General features: G+C 43.9%; 1 protein-coding gene and 1 long non-coding RNA gene across 2 annotated transcripts in view; one reads left to right on the top strand and one right to left on the bottom strand.

Annotated features, from left to right (window-relative positions):
- The first annotated feature begins 749 nt into the window (after window positions 1-749).
- The window catches only part of chd8 (chromodomain helicase DNA binding protein 8), a 19,493-nt gene continuing 9,073 nt past the window's right edge, over window positions 750-11,169 (top strand). Inside the window, exons 1-20 of the mRNA XM_006802712.3 lie at window positions 750-853; window positions 1,881-2,989; window positions 3,095-3,421; window positions 5,218-5,331; window positions 5,466-5,968; window positions 6,072-6,183; window positions 6,648-6,854; window positions 7,005-7,073; window positions 7,166-7,221; window positions 7,352-7,469; window positions 7,558-7,641; window positions 7,762-7,899; window positions 8,547-8,668; window positions 8,795-9,038; window positions 9,133-9,309; window positions 9,570-9,713; window positions 9,833-9,931; window positions 10,098-10,257; window positions 10,551-10,761; window positions 10,916-11,111. Coding sequence (XP_006802775.2) covers window positions 1,982-2,989; window positions 3,095-3,421; window positions 5,218-5,331; window positions 5,466-5,968; window positions 6,072-6,183; window positions 6,648-6,854; window positions 7,005-7,073; window positions 7,166-7,221; window positions 7,352-7,469; window positions 7,558-7,641; window positions 7,762-7,899; window positions 8,547-8,668; window positions 8,795-9,038; window positions 9,133-9,309; window positions 9,570-9,713; window positions 9,833-9,931; window positions 10,098-10,257; window positions 10,551-10,761; window positions 10,916-11,111 — 4,089 coding nt within the window. The 5' untranslated portion in view covers window positions 750-853; window positions 1,881-1,981. The remainder of the gene's footprint in view (window positions 854-1,880; window positions 2,990-3,094; window positions 3,422-5,217; window positions 5,332-5,465; window positions 5,969-6,071; window positions 6,184-6,647; window positions 6,855-7,004; window positions 7,074-7,165; window positions 7,222-7,351; window positions 7,470-7,557; window positions 7,642-7,761; window positions 7,900-8,546; window positions 8,669-8,794; window positions 9,039-9,132; window positions 9,310-9,569; window positions 9,714-9,832; window positions 9,932-10,097; window positions 10,258-10,550; window positions 10,762-10,915; window positions 11,112-11,169) is intronic.
- LOC118455102 (uncharacterized) overlaps window positions 10,443-11,169 on the bottom strand; it is a 12,204-nt gene continuing 11,477 nt past the window's right edge. Inside the window, exons 2-3 of the long non-coding RNA XR_004844014.2 lie at window positions 10,920-11,105; window positions 10,443-10,795 (exon numbers count right to left, since the gene is read on the bottom strand). This is a non-coding gene — a long non-coding RNA (uncharacterized LOC118455102). The remainder of the gene's footprint in view (window positions 10,796-10,919; window positions 11,106-11,169) is intronic.

The raw sequence follows: 11,169 nt of genomic DNA, 5'->3' as shown, positions 1-11,169 counted from the left end.
TGTCTAATTAATTTGTGATTAAGGAAACTGACCAAAAGAAAAAAGAAAAAGGAAAAATGAATCTGGGGCAATAAGAGCCCTTTTCTGTCCCAGTGCCCTGAAAACTGCCCACATAACAGACTGAAAGCTAGTGATTATATTTTAATGTTAGGCCACTAGAGGGCACCAAAGCCTAATTAAAAAACGGAATCGCTTATGGAAGCGCCAGACCATTACATTAATACCCAGAGGAAGCTAATATTAATGTTCCAGGTGTACTAGTAACCTTGGGAAATATATAATACGCCCTCGTCGTCTGGTTATATATATCTAGAAACTAATAGACCGATATGACAACAGGTCTTCATTCATTTAATGATGTAGGCTGATTTCTGGGCTATGGCCAGTGTAATAAACCGCTGAAAAAAATGATGGTGTGCCATTCAGAAACAGGTCTTTTGGCCGTGTAGTCCATGAACACTTCAGTTTATTAAAACGATATCTATTTTTTTCCAGCCAGCTCTAAAACTGCTGCGCTTCCTATTTCGAGCATCTACAACAGCGAGACAGCAATGTTGAAGATCACCGAGCCAAACGATCCCAACTAGGCCGCATTTAGTGTTACTTCAACCAAACTATGACTCTCATCCCGCTCGGTAGCGACAGAACGTCTGATGGACAGCTAGTCGAGCCAATGAAATTGCCGTATGCTGCCGGCTTGGGAGGAGGCTAACCAATGATCGCTTCACGGCACCAGAGGGGCACGCTTTCTGAGCTTTCTCTGGCAAGAATGTTAGTTCCTGCTCTCTCCTGGCCGTTTCCTGTAATCGTACAGTGTTGTGAGACTCAGAAAGCCATGTGTGTCGACGCAAAGGTAAATTTAGCACCCTGAAATTATTACTGTGAGAGTTGGGGCAGTAGATATGATGGTTATTTTCACGTATTTTTGCCGAAAATAGACGCAGGCCAGCCGAAACAGCAATGCGGCCTAACCTGTGTCTGAACGTTGACGGGCAATGGTTATTGTGGCACGTTGCTTTGGTTTGGTCCGGTTTGTTGACGATATTGAAGGAGTCCGGTGGACTGAATGGTTGATAGTAAATGACTGGAAAGCGAACTAACGGCGAAGAGGACACAATTCATCGTGTTTTTGAGTCTAAATGTGTTTACGGTGCCACACACGCCTTTGTAACAGGCACATTTTTGTAGCGGTAGAAGCTAATGCTAGCCGACGGTTTTGAGAGAAAGACTGCAATACGACCTGAGAGGAAAGCATCCCGTCTTTCCAGCATCACTGACCTAATCGTATGACTTCACTCCTCGTTATTTTCATTCACTAAATGTTATCCGCGTACTTTCTCTTTATATGTTAACACTTAAGCCGACGAGCACTGTTTTTGTGTGTTTTCAAAGCTTTTAATTTCACTTTGAAAGCGTTTCTGGACGGTGTGGCCACGAGTTGGAGGATGGATTCAAAAACTATACTTGTTTTGTCTCTAGTTTACAAGCTGCTACATCCTTCTAACATTATTTTATTTTTTATGCGGCCCATTAACTGTATTAACCGGATAATTTCCACCACAGCCACTAAGATAAATAAAAGCTTGTTTACGTAAAGTGATCATTGTTTTAGTAAACTGTTCATGTCCTGTTAACCCTTAAGACATTTCCACTGATTATGATCTTCATAGCCACCAGCAAACCAAAATAAAAAGTACAGTGATTATATTTCTTTGCTTCTCCCTTCCTTTACTTAAGGACTCTTGTACTAACCATTAGAGCTGTCACTTCACAGTTTGATGTCCAGGTCTGAGAGACGTTATGCTGTAATAGTGCAGCATTTCTTTGAACAAAGTCAGTAAGAAAATTGTGTCTAACTGTTGTTTTCTTTCCCTTCACAGCTGATTATCTAAAAATTGAGAAGATCTGGATAACAACTATTTAGCTTCCATCTCGGAGTCTTTTTAACATTGTGCCCATCTCCCTGTGTGGAGTGGGCAAGATGGCAGATCCCATTATGGACCTCTTTGAGGACACACCCCTGTTTAACTTGGATGCCCTACCGGACGACTCCTTTTCTCAGGGGTCCTCGGACCCGGTTGAGGAAGCGTTCAAGCTCGCTCTGGGCCAGGTGGATCCACCACCAGAGTCTGAGCCTGCTCCTGAGCTCGCGTCTAACATGAGCCTCTGTGTTCCTGTAGAAGCTCCAGCCGTTCCGGATCCAGCCCCTGTTCAAGTCCCCACACAGCAGCCAGTGCAAGTGGCAACTCCTCAGACCATTTCCATAGCTGTAGCGCCTCCTGTGACCCCTGCCCCTACTCCTACTGATACTGTGAATCAGATACAGGCCCAGACCACCATACCAATTGCCAGCAATGCCAGTGGGGTCACCAGTAGCACTGTCCTGTTGAGCTCACCTCTGACTGTTTCTAGCTCTCCAGCTACAACCACCGCCACCACCCAGCTCACACAGATAACCCACCAGCTTACTCCCCAGCAGTTAGCTGCCATTACACAACAGGCTGGTGGCAAAATTGTCATTCTCAAAGGTCCCCAGGGTCAAGCACAGGTGCTACAGACTGTATCAGGAGCCACGGGTCAGACTGGTGGAAAGGTCATCCGTGTAGTGTCTGGCACACCACTCAAACCTGGCATGTCCATCCTGCAGGGCGGAACAGTATTGAATCAGGCAGGCCCAGGACAAACACAAGTGAAGGTGGGTGGTGCAGGCGTGCAGAGGCTGCTGCAGTCTCCTAATGGACCAGTGAAACAGGTGTTGCTCACGTCCATGCCCCAGCAGGTGCAGCAGACACAAGGCCAGCCAGTTCAAGTGCAGATTCCAGCAACAGCACAGATAACTCAACCCCAGGCTGCCCAGATCCAGGTCCAGGCACAGGGCCAAGTGCAGCTCCAAAACCAAGCTGCTCAGATCCAAGTTCAACCCCAGGCAGCTCAGATCCAGGTCCAGGCACAGGGCCAAGTGCAGCTCCAGCCAGCTATGCAGACGCAGGTAAGCAGACCACAAAGTGTCAGCAGGTGACCATCAGGATAACTGCTGATTTCATGTTTTTTAATTAGTTCAGTTATAAATGTCCTTCTGCATTTCTCATTCTAGGGTGGAGAAGCAAAACGCATCACCTTGGTTCTTCAGCAGCCATCCCAGGCTGGCTCTGCAACTCAAGCAGGTCAAACTCTTGCAGCCCAACAGCAGGTCACCCAAGTCCAGCAGGTTCAGACGGCACAAGGAGGCCAACCTCAGCAGACCCAGGCCCCAGCTAAACTGGTTCTGGGGCAGCTCCCCGGGGGAAAACTGGTGCTCCAGGGGAGCCAGCTAGCAGCCCTGACCCAGGCACGAGCAGCAGGCCAGGCTGGAGGGCAGCCCAAAGTTCTCACAATTCAGCTACAGGTGCAACAACAGCCCAATCAGCAAGGTGGTGTAAAGGTGAGAAACGAGTGCTGTAGGAGTTAGAGGTCTCGGCTTGTTTAACAGTGTTAATAAGTTACGATGAGTTTTGATGGCATGTTTTTGGGAAAATCATTCAAATTGCTCTTAATTTCTGTTGTTTCAAGTACGTGGGGCCTTGAAAGTCTTGTTGTTGTTGTTGTTGTTGTTGTTGTTGTTGTTCCCTTGTCAATCATCTTGAATACTGGTCTGCTTTTAATTTCCACCATTCGCAAGTACTATAGTTCTGAAATCTGTGAAAGTTTGCTCCTCCTCAGAGGTGTCACTGTGTAACTAATATTTTAGTTCAACATGTGTACCAGAGTACACAGTGCTTCAGATGTACAAATGTAATATTCTGTGTAATATGAGGTGACATGGCAAAACACCTTGGCTTTGGCAATGTCTTTTAGCCAGGACAGATCAGACCAGATTAATTACCATCTTGGCTCCACTGAGCGGTATCAGTTAGTATTCAGAGGTAGTTTCTCTGATCAGCTGAAGAGCATTGATTGTTTTGAAACGCACTTTGTGGTATGTGATGTGGAAGGACTGGCAAGCTTGGAGATAAAGGACGGTGCATTTTAAATATATTGACATTCTCCCCGTGCCTTTGTTACGTGATATTTAATGGCTTCAGGTTGAAAAACCAGCAAATTTAGGTCTTTTAATAAGAATGTTAAGTTTATTATTACTCCAAATAATCTGTGTCTAATCAATGTGTTCGTCTTTCTGTCAAGTTGATAACAATTTTACATGGTCATTGTGGGGTTTTTGTGTTTGTTTGTTTTTTGTTTTGTGTTTTTTTTAAACCAGTTTAAAGCAACATGACAGCAAAATTTTGAAATACCTTTGCTGTGTGTGTGTGTGTTGGGGGGGCAGTGTGAACAATAACTACAGTAGCAACCCAACAGACAAACCATGAAACAGGAAGGACTCATGCTAGTTTATTTCAAGCATTTGAACTTTCGCAATAAGACAGAGCAAACTGTAAAATGGTAAATGGCCTGTATTTGTATAGCGCTTTTCTAGTCCATAAGGACCCCAAAGCGCTTTACACAACCTGTCATCCACCCATTCACACACACATTCACAAGCTACATTGTAGCCACAGCCACCCTGGGGCGCACTGACAGAGGCGAGGCTGCCGGACACTGGCGCCACCGGGCCCTCTGACCACCAGTAGGCAACAGGTGAAGTGTCTTGCCCAAGGACACAACGATCGAGACTGTCCAAGCCGGGGCTTGAACCGGCAACCTTCTGATTACAAGGCGAACTTCCAACTCTTGAGCCACGATCGCCCAAACTGTCTACTAGTAAACTGATAACATAAAGGCATTGTTTATTTATTTTTATTTTTCAGGCGTGTGTGCGTGTATTTATGATGTAGCCCACTCAAAGTCTGTATGGGTGGGAACACCACCTAGTTTAAAGCAAATTTTGGAGTCAGAAGGAAGTCTCATCCATGTGCTAGAGGTTGCTTTTACAAGTCGTATGCCATCCAGTTTTAAAAACTTGTAAATACAACTTATTCTCGGAAACTTGCATTTAAAAAAAAAAAAAAAATCTTGTTAATTTTTAGGAAGTCCTTCAGACAAGGTTTGTTATGTTTTTTTGTTTTTTAAACTAATACTCTGATTTAAAAAAAAAAAAAAAAAAAAAGAGTATTAGTTTAAAAAACAAAAAAACATAACAAACCCTGTCTGAAGGACTTCCTAAAAATTAACAAGATTTTTTTTTTTTTTTAAATCAATCTGATCAATCTGTAACTTGATGTGTCTCTTTCATGAGTGCAGTACCAGCTGGTTTCAGGAGCTGGGAATACCGGCGGCCCTCAGGTGTTGCAAATATCCCAAGGCCAAGGAGGGCAGCGAGTGGCAGTACCACTCAAAATGCTTCTGCAGCCACAGGTAGACCTCTAATCTGCAGATTTTATTTATTCCCTACATTAGAGTGGGGCTTTTAATGTGAACTGAGAGAAATTACAGAATGTATTGTAATTTTGTAAAAATGTTATGTATTTTTAACCTTCTCTTTAACTCAGACAAGCGCAGCTTCGTCCGCTGGCGGCACCGTCTCTGTTGTGAAGGTCATCAACACTTCAGCAGCAGGACCGTCTTCTACAACTACCACTCCATCGCAGGCCATCCGCATTACCAAGGCGCCCGGAGAGCCTGCCTCTGTGCGGCGAGTGGAGATTCTGTGCAAGCAAGAGAAAGCTAACCGTATAGTGGCTGAGGCTATAGCTCGGGCCAAAGCTCGTGGTGAGAAGAACCTACCCAGAGTCCTTAACCAGGATGAGCTTCCAGCTACGCAGTCTTCCCCAGAAATGGGGGGTACCGTGACGGTGGTGTCTAGTGCTAAGAAGAAAACCAGCGGTGGAGGAAGTAAGAAGAAAAGCCCTGTATGTGGAGGAACGGCACCCAAAACCGCAGGAGGGCCTGACAAAAAGGGAAAAGTCAAGGCACCGGGAGGAACAACTATAGTGGCAGGAGGCACAGTAATACCCAGTGCTGCGAACAAGAGCAAAAGCAAAGCTAAGGCGAAGTAAGCAAATGAAGACATTTAAATGCACAGCTTATTTCTGTACATTTAGAAATGCAGCTTTGAAGAAAACCATATTTAACCCCCCCCCTCCTCCATCCTACAGTACTATCACTCTAGTTGGAGCAAAGAAAAGAAAAAGGAATGCGTCCTCAGACCACTCTGACGGGGAGTTGAGTCCTGCGTCACCTGCTGCGCTGGAGGATGACATGATTACGGTACAAGCACATGCATGCTCATAAAATCATACGAGTAGACGCAACAAATAGTGTTGAGCCATCCTTTCTTTTCTTTTTTTGCCCCACTGTGAACACTTCATAATCATACTGTTTGTTGGTAGCAATTGTTGACAGTACATTGCTCTGATTTGATGTCTTTGTGATAATAATTGTGACATAAAATAAACAGAAGATTAGGAGTATGTGGAGTACTTCCACAGTAAAGACTTGTCCTAATAAAACCACCTGATAGTTGCAGATGAGTAGCCTCCCTTCCTGTCTCAGGTGGTTGACACACATCCAGTTATGTGCTGGGACGTCCCAGTTATGAACCGATTTGGAAAAAGGGGGCATATAAGTCAAGATACCACAGAAATATAATGAATTCTGAATGAACTGTCTAATAACACTCGGCTCCTGCTGCACAGAATACACACGTTTAAATTGCGCCCCTCTCTCCTCAGAAGAGACGCTCCAATCGTGTGGTGAAGAGAAAGAAGTACACTGAGGATCTAGATATCAAGATAACGGATGATGAAGACGAGCAGGAAGACGTAGATGTTACTACAACCGCGGCAGCTGTGGCTTCCATCAGCAGTGGGGCACCAGTGCAGCTCAAACAGGAAGTGGAGCTGGATGGTGATGGATTGCCCAGTATGCAGTTCTTTGTGGTCAGTGTGGAACGATATCATTTCTTCTTATTGTCACGCTGAGACGGATGCTGGTTGTGTGTATTTTGGGGTGTTTGTTTTTATTCACATTTATGTGTGGCTATTTGTGATGTTTGTAGTGTACGTTTCTGACACGTATTTATTTTACAGGAAAACCCAAGTGAAGAAGATGCTGCCATTGTAGACAAAATTCTCTCCATGAGATTAACCAAGAAGGAAGTATGTTCACTTAATTATAATCTTTAAATTACTTAAAATAATTTAAGTTGTTGCGGGCGTAATGGCTTCAAATTTGCTCTTTTATTTTTAAGGTGTTTCCAGGCCAGTATACAAATATAGAAGAATTCTTTGTGAAATACAAAAACTAGTAAGTTGCAGTGTCTCTCTGAGCATCTTTGACTCTGGCACGTGACACTTTTTTGTTTGTTTTTTGTTTATTGCTTGAGGGGATGGGTGAGTGAGTAAAAATGAGTACAACTGCACACTCTTGTTTTCAGTTCATACTTGCACTGCGAGTGGGCCACTTTGGAGCAGCTGGAGAAAGACAAGAGGATCCATCAAAAGATTAAGAGGTTCAAGACCAAGCAAGCTCAGATGAGGCACTTGTTCCAGGAGGTGAGCGGGAAGCACACAGTTCGGGTGTATCTCAGTTAGATGCACTTATCCTTATGCTGTCTGTGGCTAATGCTATTGTTTTCTTTAGGACGAGGAGCCTTTTAATCCAGACTACGTGGAGGTGGACAGGATCCTCGATGTGTCCCACAGTGTGGACAAGGACAACGGCGAGGTGAGAGATGAGGCATTAACCTTTGGCTATGTGGCCTAATTTTGGACATGGTTCTTTTGACCTCCCTTTGCAAAATTGCAAATTGCTTGTGTTAATTCCCATTCTCTCTCGTCCTGTCAGCCTGTAATCTACTACTTGGTGAAGTGGTGCTCTCTGCCATATGAAGATGCTACTTGGGAGCTGAAGGAGGATGTGGACGAAGGCAAGGTTGAAGAATTCAGCAAGATCCAAAACAGACAACCTCGCCTTAAGAGAGCGGTGAGCAGTCATGTAAAAGATATAGTAATGTATCTGTGTGTATTTATGTTGTGACGTCTGATAGTACAACCGTGTATTCTTTTCAACACAACATTACAGTGATGACCACAGCCACTGATGTGAAATTGTCAGGCCATAAGTCCAGAAATACTATTGGTGACTGTAAATTTGGAAGAGTACGTGACTGTGAAGATGCTGGCTTGGATGAAGATGTGTATCCAGCATCCGTGTTTTAGAATCCCAAACTACACTTTAATTAAACAATGGTGGGAGGAAGATGTAACTTTAAGTTTGTCCCTGTGTTTCTCTGTTAAATGTTTAACGTAAACAGTTTAGAGAGACACTTTGTGTGTAACAGAAGCAAACTGACACAACCCCCAGTGCACAAATCAAAGCATGTTCAGTGCAGGTTACCATTCACTGTGAACCAAACTTTAGAAAATCCTCAGTTTTTCCAACAGAACTAATCTGCTCTGCATCAAGATGCAAAAATGCTTCTTTGAGTTTCTTCTTTTTTTCTTTTTTTTTTTTTACTTTTGTCTCCTTCCTTCCTTCAAAACTTGGCTTAATGGAAAAAATGAGAACTTGCGTAAGGGAACAACGATGTTTCTTGTGAGTTTTTCATCTATTTTTTCTCTTCTATTTAGGCACGGCCTCCTGCCAGTTCTTGGAAAAAGTTAGAGGAGACGAGAGAGTACAAGAATGGTAACACACTCAGAGAGTACCAGCTGGAAGGAGTCAACTGGCTGCTCTTTAACTGGTACAACAGGTATTTATCCCACACACTCTCTTGCTTAACACCATGGTCAGAAACATATTTTAATCTTCAAACTAGTTTCAGACAGTGTGAACATACCACTGCATTTTGCACTCAAATGATGTTTCTTTATTTTAGGCAGAACTGTATCCTGGCAGATGAGATGGGTCTGGGGAAGACCATCCAGTCTATTGCACTCCTATCTGAGGTTTATGCTGCTGGTGTCCAGGGCCCCTTTCTGGTCATTGCTCCCCTCTCCACCATCACCAACTGGGAGCGGGAGTTCTCTACGTGGACCAACATGAATGCCATCGTCTATCACGGCAGCCTGGCCAGCCGACAGATGATACAGCAGTATGAGATGTACTGCAAAGATGAGAAGGTAAAGTTATTGGTTATGATCGCCAGCGATTTGTTGTGTGTTTTTTGTAATGTGTTCATAACATGTATAATGAAAATTATGATTTTGTGTGCAGGAGCATTTAATCCCGGGTGCGTACAAGTTCGATGCTCTCATCACAACCTTTGAGATGGTGCTATCTGACTGCCCAGAGTTGAGGGAGATCGCCTGGCGTTGCGTCATCATTGACGAGGCTCACCGTCTCAAAAATCGTAATTGCAAGCTTTTGGATAGCTTAAAGATGCTGGACCTGGTGAGTGGCCCACAGCTAATGTTGCTGAATAACAGGAATACTGACATAATGGTGTCCAGCACAGTTTTAATTGAATTAAAATTGTTTTCATTTACACAGAAGTGCACCCCAAATGGTTTTAAAAAACTTTCAGACTTCAGCTAATCTGTTTTTTTGGGATCTTGTTCCTTCTGCATCGTCCCTGATTTATCACCACACGGTTTTACACTCGCCCTTCTTTTTTCTTCCATCTCACATTTTGTGTCTTGTGGTTCTTTCAGGAACACAAAGTGTTGTTGACTGGCACTCCCCTCCAGAACACTGTGGAGGAGCTCTTTAGTCTGCTTCATTTCCTGGAGCCTGCCCAGTTCCCCTCTGAAACGGAATTTCTCAGAGACTTTGGAGACTTGAAAACAGAGGAACAGGTGCGACATGCCTAAATATTGGTGTTAGCATCGATAACCCTATTCTGTTTGTCGCCGTTACCTATACGCATCTGCTCCCTTGCCCGCTATTGAGCTGATTATTTGTTTTGGTCCTTTAGGTTCAGAAGCTACAAGCAATCTTGAAACCCATGATGCTTCGAAGGCTCAAGGAGGATGTAGAGAAGAACTTGGCACCCAAACAGGAGACCATCATTGAGGTTAGATGGAATAAAATCTTAATGCGAGACCTTTTCTTTTCACAACCCCCCCCCCCAAAAAAAAACAACAAAAAAAAAAAAACAAGGATCTCAATTGATGATTGTCATAACATCACCGGTGAGCTTAAAGGGAGAAAAAACATAACGTGCAATTGTTTCCTCTCAGGTTGAACTGACAGATATCCAGAAGAAGTACTACCGGGCCATTCTGGAGAGAAACTTCAGTTTCCTCAGTTTAGGAGCAAGCAGTAACAGCAATGTCCCCAACCTGCTCAACACTATGATGGAGCTCCGCAAGTGCTGCAACCACCCCTACCTCATCAATGGTACTACATGACTCTTAACGAGTTTTTTTTCCCCCGTCTAGTGGAGACAGCTTGTTTATCCTCTGGCATTGATAAACAACATTAGGTCGAAGTTTGTTTTTTTTTAGCTCTTTGTACCTTTGGTACACTCAGGCTCACAGACCTAAATTGTGCCATGTAGTTCATATAATCATTTGATATTTGGCAGATGTTATTAGCATGTGATGTTTCTAAAATACAGCGGCAGCACTGCAGGTTTTGCCAGCAGGTACCATATTTATTTAAAACCAAAATGTTCTCGATGTTATGTTCAGGTGCGGAGGAGAAGATCGTAGCGGAGTTGCGGGAGGTGTACGACCCCCTGGCCCCTGACTTCCATTTGCAGGCTCTGATTCGGTCGGCTGGTAAGCTGGTGCTACTGGACAAGCTGCTGCCTCGCCTCAAGGCTGGTGGCCACAAAGTGCTCATCTTCTCCCAGATGGTGCGCTGCTTAGACATTCTGGAGGACTACCTCATCAACAAGAGGTATGATGACCGCAGTGTATATGTTGCAGTTTTTCTAAAATGATAAATAAATGTCAAATGCATGCTAAGTCAGCGATCATTAAAAACCTTTTTGAAATATTTGTTAGTGCTTGCAGAATGCTGTGTGGTAGGTTAATGTAACTTGTTTTTACAGATACCTTTATGAGCGAATTGATGGTAGAGTGCGTGGGAACTTGCGACAGGCTGCCATCGATCGTTTCAGCAAACCCGACTCAGACCGCTTTGTCTTCCTGCTGTGTACCCGCGCCGGTGGCCTGGGTATTAACCTAACTGCTGCTGACACTTGTGTTATATTTGACTCTGACTGGAACCCTCAAAATGACCTGCAGGTACAAGAATATCATGAATATCACCAAAAGATCAAACAATCTTAAAATATTTGGGTCA

The sequence above is a fragment of the Neolamprologus brichardi genome, chromosome 18, assembly GCF_056152115.1.
Source record: "Neolamprologus brichardi isolate AB-2024 chromosome 18, ASM5615211v1, whole genome shotgun sequence".
NCBI classification, from domain to species: domain Eukaryota; kingdom Metazoa; phylum Chordata; class Actinopteri; order Cichliformes; family Cichlidae; genus Neolamprologus; species Neolamprologus brichardi.
The sequence above is the reverse complement of the archived record's forward strand: the minus strand, read 5'-3'. Positions and strand labels throughout refer to the sequence as shown.